The following is a 23,380-nucleotide window of genomic DNA, read 5'->3' on the forward strand; positions in this document are numbered from 1 at the left end:
GCCCTTGTCCTCACCAGGGCAGACAGTGGAAGCTGAGCCCAAGACTGCCTGGCCTGATCTGTAGGGGAGAGGAAGAGAGGGCAGACTTGGCCTGGCTGGCTTCACCACCTCTCCTGGTTTGCCTTCTTTGCCTTTTTCCCTCTGGAACCTTTGCACAGATCAGCCTAAAGTTACCTCCAGTCTTCCCGAGAACACTGGGCAGGTAAACCAGATTTTCACTAACAGCATTACACCACTTCCTCCAGACTGGATTTTCAAGTTTGGGATCTAAAACCTGAAAAATAAAAGGAAACCTTAGGGCAGTAATCCTTCAAAATTAGTCTTTGTCTCCTCTGTTTTGTCCTTTATGGAAGAGAAAAATATGTGAGTAAATATAGATTATATTCATTGGCAAAATGTCTGTTTTGTTCTTACTGTTTGTTCATCTAACAAGTATTCACTGTATGCCACTGTGTATTATGTACATGTATATAGTATATATACTGTATGTGTTAGAACAAATTAGGTTTCTTTATGAAACCTATACTCTTGTGAGTTAGCCCCTATGCCAAATAGATTTTTGCTATGGTAAGAAATAATCAGGACTCCATTAGTTAGAAATGAGGGTCAGGAAGGGCTTCTTTGAGGCAATAACATATATAAATATCTGAAAAATAACCAAATATTAGTCAAGATATTCTGGGTAAACTATTCCACCAAGTTTTATGATCTAATTATAGCTCTGCATGTGTCTATATAGATGAAAAATAAATGTAGTAGTTAAGTGAATATTTAACAATAGAAAACTTAATTTTTCTAGGACTAAAAGCAATGTCATCCAGCAAACTGGTATCCTCTAACATTATGAGAGAAGTCCCCAAATAAATGCTTTATTATTTAATGTCAACAGGGCTTACTAGAGTGACCTAGTAGAAAACATCAGTGGGAAGATGTACCTTCTCTCAGATGTAGGAAAGACATTGATTTTGAAATATGGGTGGGGGCGGGGATTGGCTATCCTGAAGTCAAACCTTCTGATCACACACACCGATGTTATTTTAAGCAATGCTTGGGAGACACAAAACATAGTATATGATTTGTAGACATTGCCTTGCTTAGATTTTAGAGCTCTGTTGGAAATCCATGAAATAGGCACAGATTCTCACCTTCAGAGTCAGAAGGAAGATAAAGCTTAATGTTTAACTAGGTTTCTTTGCAATTTGTAACTAGCTCCTGTATGAGCAAACTAGACTGAGGTGAGCCCAGTCCTGGAGATATGTCTATCCTGTGTATCCTTCATGTAGAAGGATGCAAAGGAACACCAGGGAGGCCTGTGTAGGTAATGACTTGTAAGTGACAGGGCCCAGAGTACAGTACCCCAGATTATGGACGGAAGCAAGAAGATCCCTCTTTCCCCTGCCCTCTTCCCCAAAGCAGGCCATAAAAAAGATCACCTGGTCTTCCTCTAGGGTAGGTCATGAGATTTATGACACAGGAAGTGGTCAAGAGCGGGGCTCACTATACCTGGACAAATGAAAACATTCTTAGCTGGGAAGCCTCAGGGACAGAGAAGAACGTGATCTGAACAACTTCTGCACATTCCTCTGTTAGCTGCTATTTCACCATTTCCTCTCTGGCCAATTGTTCTCCCACATTCCATCAAACTGAGTGTCAACTTATCTCTCTGGGTCTTTATTTCCCACGAAGGTCCCTTTGTGGCACAAATTTCATATTAAAAATATTTACTAATTTTTTTTTCTTAAACTGCCTTTTGTTGTAGGATCCTCAACCATGAACATAGCAACATGTGAGGGAATAGCCTGAATTTCTTTGTGCATACAGTAGGAAAATACTTAATCCTTTTAGATGAAAAAATTCCCTGATTCTTATTGTATTTGAAAACAAAGAAAGCTACTTTCATGTTTTGAGTTTTGTGTTTTAAGTTGTATACATAGCTTTAATTGTGCAGTGTCCATAAAATAAAATAACATACATTTTATACATATTTGCTGTTATTTATTTATTGCTTAAACAGCTATATACTTTAAATACAGAATACTTGTGTTTCACTGTTCTTTGTTATGAGTCCACATTAATGCAATGGGGACTTTTCCATTGTTACCTGTGTAGAAAGCCAAGTAATTTTTCATGCTATAGGAGTATACAACTTAAATTCCCCCATACAAATGGGTATAAAACTATTGTCCCATCACTGAAGAATATCTATTTGAAGAGAACTAAAACTTAATGACAAAAGGCTTGTCAATCACGTCTTTACTCTCAGCCCAGCACAAGGAAAATATCTTTCCAATGATAACTCATAAGACAAAGCTCTTTAATGTTACTATTTAAAGATCTCTATGGGGAGCAATTCTTGAGCCCTGACAATGAACTGCTTCCAAAGTCAAAAGTTTGAGCCAGGCCTTTTGAAGGAACTTCTTAAGTGAATTTGCAACAGACTTTCAGGAAATGAATATTATTTTCATTTTCAGTAGGGGTCTATACTGACATTGTAAAAATAAGCTGCTGTGTCTCCTCTTGTACAATTTTCTGAGTTCCAAATACTAGAAGGACCACAGCTATACTAGAATATTAAATTCCATAGAGACCACATTTATTTTCAATCCTAAGAATTAGGATTTTATGAAGTATTTCAGGCAAGCAGAGTGTAAGTGCTATCCTTGAGGTCAAAAGCTTAAAAATAATAATGCATTAGTATACTATTTTAAGTTTTTAACAGTTGATATACCATGAATAGCAAATACACATCATCTTTCCATTGCTAACATTTTGATAATTGCAAATAGCATGATTAAGGGTCATTGTCTATTTTTATATTTGGCTTAAAAGGTAGAATTCTTAATAAACATATTTAGTATGCTATATTTTTCAAAGTTCATTTGAAGATCTTTTATTTTTTTATTTTTTTTTTTTTTGGTTTTTTGAGACAGGGTTTCTGTGTGTAGCTTTGGAGCCTATCCTGGCACTCCCTCCGTAGACCAGGCTGGCCTGGAACTCACAGAGAGCCCCCTGTCTCTTCCTCCCAAGTGTTGGGATTAAAGGTGACTGCCACCAACCCCTGGCAAAGATCTTTTAAAATAGATATATTATGTCAAATTTAACATGAGTGATGCTTTAATAAAGAGTATTATAGTAAGTCACAAATCTGATAATTTGTTTGTGGTTTTAGAGATGGCAGTGGAACTTTTTCTGTGTATTTAACACAACTTCAGAGAACTTAAGAGAGTAAGTCAGGATTTGTCTTTCATATGTGGAAGCAAATTCCAATCTGTTCTTTCCTCACTGGCAGATGACGGCTAGCAGGGAAACGTCACTTTCCCTTGCCACGGTGCTATTTCCAGCTAGTTGAATCACCCCTTCTTTGGTATCTTCTTTGGTTAACTCACAGAGGTCATTTTTTTCCTCAGTTTTCCTCATAGCAAGAAAAAACATGATTAAACACGTGACTTTGTCATTGATCGTTTTGTCTCATCCCAACCAGCTGAGTTGATGGACAAACAGGATTGAGAAGCTAGGGCTCCTTAACATCCACCTACCTAAAGCCAATCAATTTCCTTATTCACAGTTTCTGCAACCTTCTATTCTTCTCAGACTCCATCCTGTGTTTATTTACAGTCCCCTGACATGGCATCCTCCCTTAAGACAAAGAAAAACAGAACAAAGCAAACTCCCCTCCCCCAAAAAAACCCTTTTCATGGAAAATGTCTTTAACCTGAACTCAGTCAATTAATGCCCCAATCTCCCTGTGTGGTCTGTAAAATCTGAGGAAATATTTTCTCTTGTTTAAAACCTACATGTCCACTTATTCTCTGCATTCTGCTTCTGTATATTTCTTAAAACCCATGCTTTTTTCATCACAAGTGTTAACTATTTTACATAGTGATATATTTAAATGATTCAAAGTCCAAAAATGATGGAAGATAAAAAGAAGAAACAGATGAAAAGTCTGTTTCTTTTGAGACCCAGTCACCTAGCCTCTCCTGGGACCAAGTTCGGTCAAAGACATTTTAGACATACCACATAAACAAGTGCAATCATTCTTTCTTGAGTCTTCAAAAAACAGCAAAACTTTACATGTGCCTACGTAGCTGCTTTTCTCATTAAAGAATTTTATCTTAGGCCTAATACCAACCAGTAAAGTGTTATTTTATCTATTTTTCAATTGCAAGGCATAAATTATGACTTTACCATAACTTAACCTGAACTTACTGGTAGACATGTAGCTTGTCTCTAAACTTGCACTATTATAAACAGCACTGCAATTGCTGGCTTTATGCATTAGTTCAAATATGCAAATGCTCACTCTACAGGTTAAATAAGTTCCTATTAGAGGGTTTTAAGCATAAAGGGTATGCAACTGTAATCTTAACAGATGTTTCCAAATCATCCTCTCACCAAAACATGGGAGCTTGACAATGCACATCCAAAAGAAATCTTCTGCTAAATTTCCCAGAACTTTGCCATTCCTGTTATGAGACTATTTTTAAGTATTTATCAAGTGTTTAGGATGGTTTTGCTGTGATCTCTTGTTCTTATGCTTTTCCTATTTTCTTAAATTCTCTTTTTTTTTTCTATACACTGAACTCAACCATCCCCAAGTCCTACTAGTGTGTTTTCTAAAGATCAATTTTTGGAAGCTATTCATATATAAGGGTAGCTTCTGTAATATGCATTGCAACTTGTGGGCCATGCAGAAAATACCTTAGCATATGATTTATTAACTGTCATGTTTGAGGCTTCTGGTTTTTGTAACGTGTTTAGAAAGTCCTCACTCCCCCACCCTACTGTGTGCCACATTCAGCTGATAAAAGAAAATTATATGTTTTCTTATATTTCTTTTATTTGTTTTAATGTGTCTAGAAAGAATATCCATGTTTATACTTATAGAATATGCATATTATTATTTTAATGTATTATTTCTATATATTTTATCATTTTGATTACTATTGTAAGGGGATCTCGTTTTTTATTAGATCGCTTAACATATTGTTTTAATTTGTGAAATCTACTAATTTGTGTATATTAGTCTTGCAGTCAGTTGCTGAATTCTCTGGTGGGTTCTTAATTAATTGTCCTGGGATTTTCACATGTACAATTGTATTATCTCCATGTCCTAACAACTTAACCTCCTCCTACTTCATATTTAAACCTGAAAATTCTTTTTTGCCTTCTGTATTTAACATTCTCTGGGGGGAGAATATATTAGACAATCATGTACTGGTAGGCATTTGTGCCTCTTCCTTAGGTGGCCTTACATTGTAGATTGCCTTCTAATTTCTAATATCATCCATTTCTTCCTATTCTCTAGCACATTCTTACTTCAAAAATCCTTTGAGACAGCACACACCTCCATTTACTGCTCTGAGATAGCACACATCCCCCATCTAGCTGTTTTCTCGAAGCTATCTACCTTACCTTATTCCTCTATTCTCCTTGATCAGTTTTGGCTCGCTATTACTTTCCTTCTAGCTTCTAGTCCCACCACTGGCTGATGAGCTGCACTGGAAGTGGGGCTGAGCTCCAGAGGACATAGTGGCAGCAATGTAAGGGGTGATGACTCACGTACTGCCCAAGCTTCCTTCTTAGTGCCAGATGTGGGGGCTCATATCCGGTGTCTCCATGAATAATGTTCTCTGAATTCCCTCCACAGCCAGATTTGGGCTGCAATTTGATTTGTTACTCCTCCCAGAGGTGACTCTCTGCATTTGAAATCTGTTTTTATTAGCCATTCTTGGTACTGGTCTTTAGATTACCAATGTTGCTAAGTCATTCTAATTGGTTCTTTGTAAAAAAAAAAAATCATGTCTTTAAATTTTATAATACATTTTTTTCCTTTTTTGGCAAAGGTCTATTCTACTAGTGCAGCTTTCCTTCCATATATAATTCAAATATTTCCAGCTCTGAGAGTAAACTTTATCTTTCTGAGGCATGTTCATAAGTAATCTCATATACTTATGTGATAGAAACATAGAAACTTTATAGCTACCTTGGACTTCTTTCCTTCCACCATCTAAATTCAACCAATCCTTTTCTTGTATTCACTTAGCTGATTGAATTCAGGTGATTCATTTATTCACTTAAGTGATTCCTCAGTCTAGTTAATTCTATTTCCAGAGGTAACTCCTACCCTCTGTGCTCATGCTCTCTCTAGTCATCAGGTATAAAAGATTATAAATGGAAAACTGATGATGCTATTTCTCAAGTGAGAATTCTTTAAAGGGTTGTTTCCCATTACTGATGGCTGATACCCAAAATGCTAAGTATGACTTTAAGAACTTCTTTTACCTGGATCCTTTCTGCATTGCTAGGCTTTCTGTGTGCTATTTTAAAGATTGTTTTATTTTTTTGTCTCTGCAGTATCATTCTTGTATATAATATACTGTGGCTAAAGGACTCCCCCCCCATACATACAGATCCTTTCATTTCCCTGAGCAAATGGCAGTGGAAGGATGCTCTAGTAGAGGAAGACATCTTCTTCATTGATGTAGTCACTGGTGAGTTACTCATACTCCAGTGAACAGCTTCTTACAGTCATGTTCCTGAGAGAGGCCCTGGTTAAATCCAGTGAGTCATAAGGTGAAAATGAATAGGCCAAATAACACTAAAATTGAATAGAACAGAGACTTTGGAGAGGGCAGGTTGGTAGGGGTGAGAGGAGGATAAGAGTAGGAAATGTGACCAAAGCATAAATGTATATACAATTGTATACTTGTATACATGAATACAATTGCCAAAGAATAATAGTGAAAATAATAAACTATGTTATTATTTTATGCTGGATAGTCATTATAGAGCAAGAAAAACAATATCCAATGACTATTTGGCCAAGCAGGATACCATATGGACCAGGGAACTGCTTTTGTCCCTGAACTGGTGCTCATAGCTTTTCCTTATCTTTCCCAGAGATGCTGTCTGCTTTATCTCTGCTGGAGCTACATAGGCACATGCCTTTCTAGAGGGGCTGTTAAAAATCTCTGTTGATCAAACCACTTCTTGTGTGGCTCCAAAGGCTCCCTAAGAATCAGGAAAGGATAAATGACTTTTTACTTTCAAATTCTTCTGCCAGTGCTGCCAGTGTCAGATATTAACAGATAGTGTTGGCACAAGAATCTGTAGATTTCAATTTGTAGACTTCTAGCCCCTATGATTGAGATGAGAGCACAGTCAAGAATAGAGCTGGCAGACATATGTTCCTGCTCTTAACTTTGCAAGCTAGTCAAACTCTTGCTGTCTGTACATCAACTCTTTCATGATATGATCTTATACACCAAGTTTTTGTTGTTGTTGAAGAGTTAATGCTAATGTATTGTAAACATCCTAATGCAAATAACAGTTCATCAGTAAAGCCATTTTAGGCCCACATTAATCTGGATCCATCAGTATATACCCTCTGCCATTCTGTCTCTTATCTTCTAACATGGATAAAAATGACATTAACTAATGAATTACATAATTATTCATTTAATATCATTCCATGCTAACCTGAAAAGTCATTGAATGGAAGAGACTATATGTCTTATTCATGACTGCCAAATGAAGCATGGAGAGTCTATATTAAATATTGTTGAATACATGAAGTGTCTCTTTTATCATAGAATTTGAAAGAGTAGTTCTCTCCTTCATTGTCAGTGGTCCTTCTAGGGACAAAACATTTACTAGTTCGGAACAGTTACTTATCATTAGGCAAAAGGGTCAGTTCCTCAAGGATTTCCCACATGTTATTAATTCAGAGATAGAAAGGATCTATTAGTTTTTCTGGATAAGTTGTATTGAAGTTAAAGTAAAACATCTGTATATTTTTCAGGAACCTAATATGTTCCAAAGTGTAACTCACTGTGAAGATGGAAACAAAGTATGGAGGAAAATTCAAGGAGTTAGACCACATTTCTGTGAAGGAAACATAGTATGAAGAAACAAAATTCAAGAATAAAAGCAAATCCTGAGATTTCCACACATCTATTTATTGATCATAGCAATGCCAAAAGCTATTTGTCATTTACATATATTTACATATATGTGAGATATTTACATAAAAATGATATTTTCCCACACCAAATGGTAGCAGCTAAACTTGAAGTTACTGGTTCACAAAACAAACAGAACTCATGGCCTTGAGGAGCTGCCTGGTTGCTCTCTAATTTGTTGTAATCATGAAGCCAGCTGCTTTGGCTTGCCATTCCAATAAGAGAAAGACCACAGGGCAGCTGAACTACCAGCCATCAGTTACCTTTGAGTCTGGTTTCCAGGTTGTGACATATTGTGAAAATTTTAGTACTTAACTGATCTGTTTTTAAGAGGTGAGTTTGCACAAATGCTCTTCATTTTTCCTCAGTTGTAGAGACAGTAATTATCCATGGGGAATGACTTGTGGGGATAGTGGGAAATGGTGTTCCCAGCAAGGAAGGTTTCAGTTCCTTCAGAGAAGGGTTGCATGTTAAATAGAAGGCCATAGCTAGATCATCCAGAAACATCTCAATATTTTTCCAAGGAATTTGAGAAAAACCCGAACTGACGAGAGAATATGCAGGATTGAAGAGAAAGAAAAAAAGTTCTGCGTTGATCTGCAAAGATCTCAATTATGCTCACAAGAGTGCATAGCTTTGAGAAACTGAAGCGGGAGTGTGCTAGCACAAAATTGCAGGAATTAAGCCTGGCATAAAGTTGAGATTTTTATCAAACAACTTGACCTAGGGCAGGAATGTTGACTGCCATTAGTGAGGGGCAGCAAAATGCATAAATTTTGCTGAGTGCATTTTTGGAAAGTTTGCTATGATGTCGGTTCTGGACAGGAAGACAGAGAAGCAAGAACGAGGTTAAGAACATGGAGATTCGTCAGAAGGCAAAGCACGGTAGATAGAGAGCAACTCGACACTGATAATTGATGGCAAAAGGGGAAGTAAGTTTGAATACAATCTTAAATCAGAATTTTTTGCTAATCCTAAAGGTTCACACAGTGAAAAGGTACTGAAGCACTAAAGCTAAGTAGTGTGAGAAGCAGCAGAATAACAGAGTGGGCTACGGACGAGTGCTGTAGAAATAGACTCAGCCCTCTTCTAGGAAGCATGAGTTGAAGGCCATGAAAAATAAGCCAGAAGCTCTCTGAGGATAGGAAGCATAAGATCTTAAACTTCTGAGACACTAATTCATGCTTCATTTCATTTTGAAAGGAAGGAAAAGCAAAGGCAAAGCCATGAGGATGCTTGTTCCCAGTGGCATGATGACCCTAAAGGGGTCAAAGACAAAGATGGCATAGAGTATGCTGATAGATAGTTGTGGTTAGAAACAAGCTGAGGTGCCTGTATAAAAAAGAGGTGGAATAAAAAGAGGTGGAAGGTGCAGTAATATTAGTACTGATACGACATTCAACATTGAATTATAGTTTTGCAGGTTAGTTAGTGCAACAGGGACCATACATGACTAAAATCAAGGTGGGAGGAGATGTATATCTCTTTGGTAGTTCCAGGAATAATGCTCGTTTTGCATTCTCAGTCTTCTAGATAGTGCACTATTTCTTGGTGCATAGTCTCTTTTCGTCAGTCTTCAAAGTGGGGACACAGCCTCTCTCTGATCATTCTGAGGCATCGTCTTCTGTCTCTTGTCTTCTGACTTCCTTGACTTTTAGGACCCTTGTGATTACACGTTGCCCACCCGGATAATGCAGGGGCACAAAGCCAGCAGTAGCCTGAATTCCAACCAGTCCTTTCATCTTTGCCATGTGTCCTGATGTGTTTCTATGTTTCAAGGATTGTCACGTGAACATCTGCAAACTCCCTGAAGTAAATTGATGAGTTTTGTAAATCATAAAGATGCACATGATTATTAACAATACTAGGTATACAATATCAGAGCAGTTTTTAAGATCTGAATGGCATTGTTGGGAACAGGAACCTGAACATAAGTTCTCCTAGTTTGTTGTGATCAACAAGAAATTTCCAAGTTTATGTTCAAAATGCCTCAATGACTAACAATAATACTAACAATCAGAATGAATGTCTCTTGGGTTTCAGACCAGTTCTTAAGTTGTTACCTAAACTAAAGCAGGCTTAATACTTGGAGGAATGAATAACTGTTTTCCTTACTTTCACATGAGGACACTGTTGTTATCCAGTCAAGGTACCAAATGTTGTTATTTTGTTTCAGGCGATGAAACAGGAACCACAAAACTCAACAGAACCCACGTGGAATTTATTGGGGAAAGGGAACAAAGGGAGGGATAAGTGTTGGCTAACAGGGGATGGAGATAAAAGGGGAAAGGAAAGGGAAGGGGGCAAACAGAGATGGAAGGGGGGAGAAGGGGAGGGGAAGAGGATAAGGGGTGAACAGGTGGGAGGTAGGTGCTCACTTAAAAGGGAAAGCTTGCACATGCGTACAGAATCCTTAGGCAGCTACATAACACATAACACATGACATAGCCACTCAACACAGGGCTCTTTGAGCTGTCTAAGTATCTGCCTGAATACCAGTGTGCACAACCTGCCAGTTGTCGCAGGGCAGGGTCATGGTAATGCCAGGATACCAACAGACACTAAAGAGAATTAGTAACTTACCGAAGACCACAAGTGTGAGGCCATGAACTTAATCCCTTGCTGCAACATGCTTTTAACATCAACTACAATTGTGTACCCTTATGTGCATCTTTCTGGGCTGGTATGCATGGAGTCACTGATGAATATTATTATATTATGAATTAGATATCAAAGGACAATTTAGAAACAATGCTTTAGCTTGGACAGAAACTAGTGAAATCCCAAGGGAGAGCAAAGTGGCTTTTCATTACATAGCCTATATGAATGGATGATATGACAATGGGCTTGTTCTTTCAGTATGATTGAAACACAATAGCAAGAGCACCGACAGGTCTAGTCTTTCTCTTTTTGCATTCCATTGAGAAAACAGCAATTAATTATTGGCAGTTGGAAAGAAATTGAATAATATGTGAGATAGCTAATTAAGACTTTAAAAGTAATAAATTTTACCCTAAACTGCTTAACAATGCATGAAACCACCCATTGCATGGCTACAGTTTTTGTACTTTGTTCCTCTCCAGATTTTCCACTACATTCACTGGTTCAGTGATCTTCAGCTATCCCCCACCTCTACACACATTTTCTTGCTTTCAGTGCATCCCCTTTTGTCCCCTGCCCCCTCCCCCCAGCAACATTTCTTTCTTTGTCCCTTTGATTATTTCTCTCTACCATCTGGAGTATTATTTCCTATCTACTCATAGAATATTCAAGCCTCTGTGCAGATCCAGAATTTTGTTTTAAAACACTATAAAGTTTTTCTCAATTATTTGTTTTGAGGCAGGGTCTCCTCTCTCTCTAGACCATGCTGACCTCATATTCACAGGGATCCACTTCACCTGCCTCCCAAGTGTTGGGATTAAGGCCTGTGCTTCCACACCTGTCTTCACTAAACTACTCTTTGTTTCATCTGAGTGAAGTTCATTCACTTGCTGCTTTTCAAAATTCTCTTGCTAAATTCCTACTTGCAATTTCCCCCACATGTTCCTATGCCCCATTCATCTTCACCTTCACATTTTTCTGTCACTTCCTTAGCAAATATAATCTTGTCATTCTCTTACTCAAAATTCTTAATTCGTTCCTATGGTCTCAGATAAAATCCAGTGTTCTTTACAACATTTAGAAAATCCTAACCAGGTGTGGTGGCTCATGCTATCACTCTTGGGAAGGACTGCCAAGGCTAGTTAAGCCTGGGCTACAGGGTAAGAACCAGTCTCAAAAAATCCCAACCCCAACCCAAACCAACCACCCAAACCAGACAGAAATCTCTGCCAACCTCAATTCATTTTAATCTTATTTAGTCTTATTATCCCTTATATGCTACCCTCTAGCAGCACAGAAATGCTTAACATATAATGACAATGCCACATGTCTGTAACTTCCTACTGTCACTCCTCTTTTTGCTACTTTTATCTTTGTGACAAACTCCCAGCTACACTTTAAGACTGTCCAAACATTGTTTTTACTGTTAAGCTTTACCAGTCTTTTAAAGGTAGGGTTTTGCCTTTCTTGTCAGTTCCCTTTATAGTATACATCTTTAAGTGAAAACTATCATTAGTGTTAGAGCTAGATAAATTATGCCTGTTAATTATATTTTTTATTATTTAACACACCAATTTTGTGGCATAGTTCTTCTTTCTGCTTTCTCCTTTCAAGATATATTCTTTGGAATGCTAGAGTAGCAAAGCATAATTACGGTCTACTCAGATATATGAAAAATGTTTGTGGTCACTGTTGGTTGGAGAAGTCCAACTGTTTTCCAAATAATCTATTATTTCCACAATGATTCATGAATGCAGTCAAAATGTATAAATGAAAGAAATCACTGAACCACATAAAATGAGAAGTGTGTATTTGATTTTTACCATATCTGGATAAAAAAAAAACAAAAGAACTAACCTATGTTTTTATCATAGTATCAACCTAATTCCACTGCTCTCAAGATTACCTCTGATAAATGTAGGGTACTTACAAGGAAATGGAAACTGTCTTGTTCTTTTGACTTGTGGCTTTTATTTACATCTATTGGTTTATTGATGGATTAATGTTGGCTCTGTGATATTCAAACAGTTTTATGTAGAGAAAAACAACTGTTATAAGTTAAGATGTGAAGAAAAACTGTCACTTGAGGTCTAACCAGGGAGGCAGAAGCTATTTAGCATAAAGAAATTAATAGAGGAAAATACTGCACAGGGGTTTGAAGAAGTCTCTACATTAAAAAAAGAGGAAGTGAAATCTCCTAAAGTCAGGGGCTTATCTTCTAGGAAGGAAGTTATTATCGCCTTTAGAGTCCTAGGAACAAAAGTGGAAGCTTGTTCTCAGAACTCAGAAGTCCAGAGAAAAACATGCTGAGCTCAGGACTGGTCCTTTGAGGAATGGGAACAGCTTGTCTAGGGCTAGTATCTTTGGAAGTCTGTGAAGAGTCTGATATTATAGTTTTAAAAAAAGTCTGGAAGCAAGTCTTAAAGACAAGTGTGATAGTGTATAACCACCAAGGTGATGCTGTTAGGGACAAGAAATGAATGCAAAAAGACAAGCCCTGGAATCCAGTGACTTACTGGTAAAGGAGACATGTAGACTGCAGAATCCCAGCCTTAGTATTATAGCCCCAGAATGTAGAATTTTGTGAATATACAGTGGAGAGATATTGGTTGAAAACACAGCACCAGAGCTGGCTAAATTATTAAAGTGCTTGCTGAGCATACAAGAAGACCTGAGTCTAGATCTCCACCACTGATAACAAAAAGCCAAGAACCAAACTCTTTGTCCCAGTGCTAGAGGAGCAGACACAGAAGATCCCTAGACCTTCCTAGTTAGGCTGCTTAGCTTTAGATGAGTTCCAGTTTAGTGAGAGGTCCTGTCTCATTAATAAATAAGTATTAAAGAAGATATCTAATTTTGACCCCTGCATCCACATGCATACACACACATGTATATATCACCCCAAATATAACACACACACACACACACACATACACACACACACACACACACACACAACACACACACACACACACACACACACACACACACACACACACACACGCATCATTAATGGCAATTAAATCAAAGTCAAGCAATGGTCAGAACAATCATTTTCTAGCTTAAATATTCAACAACGTGATCAATACATGTTAAAGTCTTGAAAAATTGAGTATTAATTAATTATGTTATGCCACATTGTTATAGTGATCATTGAAACATCCAATCTGGGATCTGCCAGGTATTCTTTTAAGTGTTTCTGTATTGGTAGTGAAAAAATAGGAAGGAACCTGTGTGTCCTTATAGAACTTTCATTTTAAAGGGAAAGGATGATAGACATGTCTGGAGAAAATAAACTGAATTAAGTAGACAGAATGGTATGGAGGTGGTCCTCGAAGAGCACAATGACAAAGTAAAATCTGAGCAAACTCCCAAAGGAAATATGAGGGGGGAAACAAAATAATGATCTTTTTAGTTAGAAGAACTGAATTTGATAAAACATGAGATTGAAACTTCTCAGAGTGGTAGACTCTTTTGTGGCTTACTAGCTTGTTGGTAAGCACTTGCCTAAATCTTTTTCAGAATCCTGGGAGTCTAAAAAACTAATATCACCTATAATGTCATATAGGTGCCAATGTTCAAACATTCTATAAATCATTGTTCATTTCCTCCACTAAGGAAAGGTTAGGCTTCTTTACATAGGTTAAACTTGCTTACGGTAGGGACAATTAGTTAATGCATACACTGTCCAACCTGTTCTACAAAGGACTGACTTCGTCACCGAATTTTACTGGCCTCAAACTTTTGAACCAATTTAAAATCCCCAGCACTTCACATAATTACTTCATTGTTAACACAACAATCTTTGTTTTTTAGTTAAGAGTTAATGAACTCCGATAATTGGCAAACAGCCTTTAAAACTAAAAGTGGGATTGAACCCCACCAATACTTTATGTGAAACAGTGAAACTACTGTTGGCATTAGAATTGTGTTACCTTTACTTCAGATGCTTTTCCTAGCATGTAAATATATATTTCAATATACAACGGTGTCAAAAATCTTAATGAACTGGTTATAATTAATTTTCAACCATATTCTTACTGTGAGTTTATCTGTAAGAGAAAATTAAAATTTTTATAAAGCCAGTAATGGTCATTCTAGTTTTGGGGGTTAGGGAGTTTTACTACAATATGTAAAATCTTTTTGTGTGCCTAGCAATAATTTCCATGAAGAAAACTAGAACTCGTTAAGACTGGACATTTAGTAGGCAAAAAATCATATTCCCTAAATACAGTTTTTACTGAAAAGAGTGTCCTGAGGACTCAGTTGTGCCCACTGGAAGACAAGAAGGCAGTCTGGCAGAAAAAAATTAAATAAAACTCACATGTCTGGCAGGGTTTGCAGAGCACTTAACCTCTGTGCCTAGGTTCCTCCAGCTGTCAAGTCGGGATAATAGTAATTGCCACTTTCTGTGTGATAGGAACATGAGCTTTGACATCTCCAGCTGAAGATGCCACATCGACACAAATTATTATTATTAGAACATAATGCATGTATTCACATAAAAACACCAGCACAATGCTCTTTTACTCATTATATCATGTCTATAAGTACTGTTGCTCCACGTTCCTGTTTCATTTTAGGTGAGAGAATATGATCACAGCAAGCCACTATTCACTGTCTACATATGTGAGGAAATAGTTTAGAAGTTCCACATCACCCTTGAGATATCCTCAATCTGTTAATTTCTTATGGTCTTTTCAGCAAATTGCACAATAGCCACCCCTGAAGCCTTTGGCACCTTTTAAAATGTTAGCGAAATTACTTTTCCTGGAATCTGGAACTATCAGGAAAGACTGGGGGTGGGGGGGATGAAATTGGCTAACGATATTAAATTTTTGGTTGTTTAACATTTAACTGAATCGCAACATTGTGTTAAAGTGCTATCTAAACAGATAATTAGCTAGTAGTTGCAGCAGTGGGCTCTGTCTAAATTTAGCAGTGAATTTAGATTTAGGGAGTGTGAAACTAGGGAAAGAAATGTTCTCAAGGGAAACAGTGGTGTCAGCACAGCTGAGGAATGTCACAATAGCTACATTTTGTCAATTATGAGCATCATCAGGGGATCTCCCCAGCAATGCAGGGCACGGTTTATTCATAAGTGAACCTTGAGGATATGTGTAGAGAGTAATGACTGCATGAAGATGGGGCAGGAGAAAGAAGGAGAAGCAAGGGATGGTGGTAATGAATAGAAGTTGTCCTAGTGCTAGGAGACAGGTGAGGAGGAAGGGGAGCCAAAGGGAGAGAGACTGAGAGGCTGACTGGATACAAGGCTATGTGGACATGGAGGTGAGTAAAACATCATAAATCAGTGATTCAAAGTCTGAGCACAGCATGCTCTTGGGGACAAGGCAAGCTTTAGTTTAGTTGCCACAGGCTCATTTCTGGGTGTCTTTCTCATTCTTTAGAGAGAATCTGTGGCTATCTGGTGGGGACTGCAGGACCTAGGTAAAAATTAATGGTGTCAGGCCTTAGGACGGTGTCCTCCGCTTCCACTGCCCCGCAGACAGCCAGAACCATCCATCCTTCCCCTTCTTCCTACAGAGAGCTACAGTGGCTGGGGCTTCAAGGTCAAGTCACTCTGGCTGTGTGTGGTGAATAGATGAGGAGGGCAGGGAGACAAACATTGGGTGTTGAGGGAGGGTTATGGTGAATCACAGGCGTTCCTCTTAAGGGCAAATGTTTAATACTTCCTGAGGTCACTTTTCTGCGAAGAGCTCAAAGAGAAACAAGCAAGAAAATAAAATTACAGTGCGAACATGCAAACAATCAAAGAAAAAAAAAAAAAAAAAAAAACACGACCGCACTCGAAGCCTTCGGGTGGGAGAAATCCATGGCCTCCTGTTGCCGGTCGCCTAGCGCAGAAAGTGGACAACCCGGCGGCCCGAGAGAAGCAAGAGCTAGAGAGCAAACCTTCCGGGGCCCCTTAGTGTCCTCCGCCAGCTCCGCTGACCCTTCCACCAAAACAGCCCTCCCAGAGAAAGGAACAGGCTAAATGCCGTGGCTAACGCAGGCCCGGGACAGCGGAGAGCCGGGATGCCCCGGGGAGGAGGAGGAGGAGGAGGAGGAGGAGGAGGAAGAGTGGTGTGGAGTGTGTCTCCTTTCAGTCCCGGTGCCGGGCTGAAGAGGGAGAAGGCTGGTCCAGCCGGCGGCATCCAGCTTCCCAAACAGGCATCTCCCGCTCAGCCCCTGGAGAGCGGGCATCCGAATCCTGCCTTCCCCGCATCCCCCCCCCCCCCCCCCCTTGTCGTCCCTCGTCCCGCTGGGGAACCCAAGCACGCGGGAGAAAAGAGAGCCAGGACTGGGAGTCCCACAGCCCTCCGCCTGGGTGAGCCTCGCTCGGTGTGCCCCGGCGGCCCCGGCCCCGCGAGGGGCGGAGTGGGCGAGACCATCTCAAGCTCTGCGAAGGGGGAAGACGAGGCGGGGCCGAGGGGCGGGGCCGCCTACCCTGGTCCAGAGAGCTCTGCCTCGGGAGAAGCCTGGTTTTCCAAGTGGATGAAGTTTCTTTTTTTTTTTTCCTTTTTCCTTTTTTTTTTTTCTTCCTTGAAGGGGGAGGAGCGTGGGGGGAGGGCGGGTGGGAGGGGACTCCGCGGGCGGCTGGGCGTCCCGGCAGCCAGGCGGCGGGGAGGGCGGGCTTCGTCCCGGCGGTGAGGGTCGGCGGCGGCTCCCCCTCCCGCAGGGCGGGGTGGTGCGTTCCGAGTTCCCAGGAGTTCGCGGCGGGAGGGGGACCGCGGGGAGGGGAGTGGCGGCGGCGGTGGCGGGCGGCTCCCGCTTCAGCCTCGCAGTGGCGTCGGCGACGGCGACGGAGTCGAGGCGGCCGCGAGCGCTCGGCCGAGTGGCGGCGGGCGGCGACGGCGCAGGAGCAGGGGGTTGAGGACACGCGCGCTGGCCTTCCGCGCCGCGGCCGCCGCCCGCCGCCGCCACCCAGAGCCTGAGGCGCCGGGGCGCGGGCGAGCGGGTGGGCCGGGGCAGGGCGGGCATGGCGCGGACCCCGGGCCCGGCCCCGTTGTGTCCTGGAGGCGGCAAAGCACAACTTTCCTCGGCTTCTCCTCCCGCGGCCGGGTTGTTGCTGCTGCTGCCGCCGGCCCCGACGCCGCCGCCGCTGCTGCTGCTGCTCCTTCCCCTGCTGCTCTTCTCCCGGCTCTGTGGTAGGTGAAGCGTGTGGGCGCGGGGCAGAGGGAGACGCGGCCGGGCGGGCGCGGGCCGCTTGTCCGGACGGCGAGGCGAGGCGAGGCGAGGCGAGTCGAGTCGAGGCGGTTGTGCCGGGCGGTTGGCTGCGCGAGCGGCCGCCGCGGACTTTGCCTGGAAACTTTTCGCCGCGCCCCCGGGCGAGGCCCGGGAAGGGCAGAGAGAGCGAACGAGGCGCCGGCCGCTGGCTTCCCGCCCCCGAGGCCGCGCGGGTCGTCGCGCTTGGGCCCCCGGGGCCGGCGGTGGAGCTCCGTGCGCGGAGCCCCGCGCGCCCCGGGAACCGTTACTTCCGAGCTGATGCGCTGAGGAAGCGGAGAGCGTGGACTTGTGGGCTGAGGTTAGGATGCCGGGATGCGCGTTGCCGCCTCCTCCTTTCTCCCCGATGAAACTTGAGCCGAGAGTCCGGAAACCCTTAGGACACTAGCCCTGAGCTCTGAAGCCTTCGGGTCCACGCCTCCTGGCCTCCCGGAGAAGGAAGGCACCATCTTAAAACCCACCCTGCGGCAGCATCCCCCTCCAGCCACATTTGTGCCCTGGCAACCTTTGGATCTTTGGGTTGAGCCCAGATGCTGTCCACACTCAGCCTTCCAGTTGCTGGACGTCCCTCACGCTGCCCCTGCTTAGTTTAGAGAACCTTGTTCTCGGGGACCCAAGATTTACCTTTTAAATACGTATTGCATCTGCTGTCCCCTGGCTGTTGAAACAGGGAGCCCCGGGCTTCTCGCGTGTGTCTTTTTTCACTCCGTGTTTAGGAGCTAATCCCTTTGTAAGTTCTGTTCCCGTGATCTGAGACTAGTTTAGAGACCTACTTTTAAAGGATGATGGAAAAAATGATAAATTCACTTTGCATGCAAGAGAAGTAGGCGCGATAATCAGTGAATGGCACTGATTTGGTAAAATACAGCTACCAGTCTAAGGAGATTAAATGTCTGGATAATATCAGAATGCTGCAAGATGTTCATTTGAGGATTGCTTGATGGGAAAGGTGGAGGGAAAAACTTACTCAGACACTGGTTCTCAGTGCATCATTAAATCTTAAAGCTGATGTTCTGCCAGTATTTATTTAAAAAGGAGAGACACGTACAAATTTCTTTAGATACATACAAATGTCTGCACTGGAATGCAGAAGAAAGAAAATCGTGTTATTGGTAGGTGAGTCAGGGTAGTTGGTTCTGAGGGAGACGAAATTATGTTGAGATTGAGTGCCACTTACAGACTGAGAATTTCAATACGTTTCCAGTGCTGTAAGGCAAGTTTCTGATCTCCATAGAGTGCAGTGTGATAACTGGCATCCTATCCAATACACAGTTTGCATGCCCCTGCTCTCCAGATGTTTGGTTCTAAGACATAGTTCTTAGCCCTGTTACCCCCTTTTAAGTTAAAATGAGATTCTAGATTGAATTTGTACGTTGTTCTTATGTGCCATTAAGGAGAATTGTAGACTGTGCTTATCATTTTGGGTCCAGGATACTGCAAGTGGGGGATGATAGTATTGAAGGAGTATTTTTAGGTCTAGAGGGCTTTTGGTGTAAACAAAACCCAATGGGAGACTGCAGCTATGTAAAAGTTGATACTGAAAATAGTGTACATTGGAAATTTTGTAGTGGCAGTGAGTAGGTTAGTTTTGGGAAGAAACATTAGTTTTTACATGGAAGGAGGAGGTAAGTTTCAAGGAAAACTTGTATGGTGTTCTAGTGGAGAAGGATGATGGATTGTTTTAGAGCCGTATAAACTAAGAAGTGTACTGTGATTTAGAGGAGGTGTAAGATGGAGTTTTTAGAGTCAGCTCTGCTTGCTGTTTGTAGACGTAAACAGTAGTTATGTTAATATGCATTGCTCATTTAAAGGGCTGCCTTTTGGGGTTTCTGTTAAAAATACCCTAATTGGTGAGTCCTTCTAAGACTTAAAAAAATGAGCCTTTGTTTTAGAATGCAGGCTTTGAATAGAGCACAGTTGTCTTGACTTAGGGATGCTAATGAGTATAGTAACAGAACTTTGCTTCATGTAAGTGCCCCCCCCACCTGTTGATCTACCAATGACATTAATATTAACATTTCATAGTACTAACAAGATTTGGCTCATACTTATTCTCAGTTGAGTAGACTAACTTTTAAGAGTTGAAAGATTTTCAGACTTTAAAAAGATGACCGATGACCCTACCTGATTGTTAATCAGAGTGCTGTTTGTCTTATCATTTGCAGTTTTGTTTTTCTATATTATTTGAATTTGAAGAACTAAACTTTTTCTCTCCTGGGGTAGGGAGCCAGGGTCTGTCTCACTCTGTAGTTGAGATTGAACTCAAATTCCTGATCCACCACTTTTACCTTCCTAAATTCCGAGATTATAAGTACTCAGTACTCAGACCCTTTTCTGATTTGAGAGCTAAGTTTTTAAAATGAGAGCTTCAGAGGTGGAGAAATTGCCAGTTGTTTTCTTTCTTTCTTTCTTTCTTTCTTTCTTTCTTTCTTTTCAAATTCTAACACTTTTCTAGTTATAAGGTCCAAGGGACCAAGTTTTATGTGACATTTGACTCAACAAACCTAATGTATTTAATTCTGAAATTTTATATTCCTTTGTGATGATAATTACCAATTGATTAATTATCATGTCTCACTTTTTGTTCCTACATGTTTCCTGTGAGGTTGAGAATATTGTGTTAGCAGGAACGTGGCATTGAACAATTAGAAGATGGAAATTTTGACCATTCTAGGGCCCCATTTGTCTTTGGGATTTGGCCACAATGCCTCTGCTTTTGTACCAAGACTTTATCATATGATAAATGTTTAGAAGATGGTAGAAAATAGGCTATCATATAGCACAAATCTTTAAAAACACTTTGAATATTTTAGGCACTTTATAAACACTTGGGAACACATGCTTGGCAGTGTCTTGCCCTCAACATGCCTGAAGTATTCTCATGGACAGAAAGAAAGTAGATGATTTCAGGACAGTTTGGTGTTTCTGTAGAAATGTGTATGGTGTCCTGTAAGTTTCTTGGGATAAGAGAACATAACTCCTTAGGGGGAAAAAAAAATCACTTTGTTGTTTTGTATACGTGTGAAGGGGTGTATGTTTATAGTGTGTTCTACGGATGGAATCTAGGGAGTTGCATATTCTAAGCAAGTACATTTACCACTGAACTTTAAAAATCCTTACTTTAAAAATAACTTAAAAAAATCAATTGAGTCAGATCTTCTTGAGATTAGACAGTTTAATGGTATAAGATGTCTGTTTCTCCTTTTTGCTCACTCTCTCACTGCAGTTTATGGCTTAATCACTAAAAAGTCAGTCTGATTCTGAATAAAGACTGCCACTTAACTACAAGTGAATCACTGGCAGAGTATTTCTATTACTAATAGGGTTCTTAGGATAGTAAAATAATAAGCTAAAATACTTAAGAGCACATGGGTGTGGTAGCTCCTGTGTGTTAGCTTTTATTACATTGTACATCCTTGCATAGGTGACTCTTAATCCTAAGTAGTTGAGTTTTCTAATTGACACTTTGCTCGTTCATGACTGTGTAACATAATCAGTAGTCCAGAAATATTTATGAGATATACTTTCTATAAAAGGTAGCTATTTCAGAATATTAAAATATAGCCAAATTAAGTGTGTACTAGTGTGGAAACTACTTGAATCTTCTCTCAGCAATGTTAAATATATTTTAAGATTTGGGAGTTTTCCATAGGGTCACCTAGAAAATTAGTGATTATATTGAACATGTGGGGCTGGAGAACAGAAGGGAGACAGAATTTGACTCTTTCTATCCATACCATTAAGTTAGGGTCTGTATGAGTCTATATTGTAAACATGAATTATTGGAATGTCGACCAAAGTTAGAAGCAAATAAAATAAAAGCTTGTCTCTATAGCATCAGAAATAGGCATAGCTATAGAGTTGTATGCATGGACTTGTATAATGTATATTTATTGGTGTGCCTTATTTATATCAGCCTTGTTTATATTATGATGATCTCTTATTTGAAATGTTTGGGATATGGTATGTTTTAGATTTAAGATAAGAAAATTAGGTTTTATCTTATGTGGATAATTTGCTTGACTGTCTTTATGAATACCATGTGTGTTTTCATGGAGACCAGAAGAGGTCGTCAGACACCCTGGCACTGGAGATAAAGATTGTTGTGAATTTTCCTGTGGATGCTGGGGACTGACTGATATTGCATCCCCTACAAGAGCATCAGATGCTCTCAACTGCTGAGCCATCTTTCTGGCCTCTGAGAGTTGAGTATTGGGTTATGCTTATAGGTAATGTGGCTAGATGCCATCATGATAGCACTGAGATTCTAAAAGTGAAAAGTTCTCCACTTTCATATATTCCTCATACACTTAGCTTAAGGTAATTTTATATAATGTGTTCAGTAACTTTGTGCATAGTATTTTATTCCTGAGGTATCATGTGCAAAGATTTTTTTTTCTGTTTTGGTGCATTTTGAATTGTAGTTTTTTGGTTAATGAATAGGGCCAACCTATTCACATTTACACACACAGGCATGCATACACGCACGAATGCACCAACGCACATGCATACTTAGTAGCTTACAAATTCTGGTATTCACCTTGCATCTGTATAGTTAGAGAAATAAAACTTTTCAGTTATTACTAGTCATTAAAAACTAATTGAAGAGAAGCTAGCTATTAGCGTTTTATTTAAAAACACAGTATTTGACATGCTGTAATTTATCTATTAAAAGTAGTAAGTCTATTTCTATAGATTGTTGTATTAACTCTTAATGTCTTTCATAAAAGTTGACAGTAAGGGCTATATAGTTTTCAAAAGAAAAGACATTTAATAATTATTGTTAGTATGTATATTGGGGTAAAATCAAATACTGTTATTAAGACAATAATGGAATTTTAAACATTCTTTATACCAAGCATTCAGAAAACACTTTACTATCCAAACACTATTAATTTGTCTTACTTTTGGTTTTTTAAAATATATTTTTGCTTAAAATTGCCTTTTAATTCTTAAACACATAAACTTTCCTGGAATTCATTAAATTTGTAATTTTACATTTTTAAAATTTATTTATTTTCTTTGTTTTTGGACACAGTCTCACTTTGTAGCTGTGGCCAGCTTGGAACTCACTATGTAGACCAGGTTGGCCTTGAACTCAAGAGAACTTCAATGTACCTCTGCCTCACAGGTGCTGGGATTAAAGGCATGTGCCACCCCACACATTATGTATTTTTCTATGCGTATGTATGTGTGGTATGCATGTATGTGAATGCATGAATATATGCAGATGGGTGTGTATGTGGAGGCCAGAGGTAGAGATTGGCATTCTTCATCTGTTCTCTGTGTTATTCATTGAGGTCTCTCACTTGAACCAAGAATTGGGAGCTAGGACTGGTCTGGCTATCCTGAGATCCCCTTGCCTTTTCCTCTCAAGGCTGGAATTACAACCTCCCTTCATTTATGTGGGTGCTGGGCATCTGAACTCGCATGCAAGCACTTTAACAATTGAGCCTTCTCCCAGGCCCCATACAATTTTTCTTGTTTCTAGTAGATTCTGACAGTTTAGTCATTGATTTAATGACTTTGATGGCTTTCTTACAGGCCATCAACTTAAAATTTTAGTGAGTGGTACCTCACATTTGTCTTGA

The 23,380-nt window shown here is 40.2% G+C and overlaps 1 protein-coding gene across 3 annotated transcripts in view; it reads left to right on the plus strand.

Moving 5' to 3' along the window:
• Positions 1-17,252: 17,252 nt before the first annotated feature.
• Positions 17,253-23,380, plus strand: part of Nectin3 (nectin cell adhesion molecule 3) — a 103,613-nt gene continuing 97,485 nt past the window's right edge. Inside the window, exon 1 of one of the 3 annotated variants that reach the window (XM_027412564.2) lies at positions 17,253-17,713. In XM_027412564.2, the coding sequence (XP_027268365.1) occupies positions 17,545-17,713 (169 nt within the window). In that variant the 5' untranslated portion in view covers positions 17,253-17,544. The remainder of the gene's footprint in view (positions 17,714-23,380) is intronic. The other 2 variants (XM_035444521.1, XM_035444520.1) reach the window with 2 other exon arrangements.

Source organism: Cricetulus griseus, chromosome 4, assembly GCF_003668045.3.
Source record: "Cricetulus griseus strain 17A/GY chromosome 4, alternate assembly CriGri-PICRH-1.0, whole genome shotgun sequence".
Classification (NCBI taxonomy): domain Eukaryota; kingdom Metazoa; phylum Chordata; class Mammalia; order Rodentia; family Cricetidae; genus Cricetulus; species Cricetulus griseus.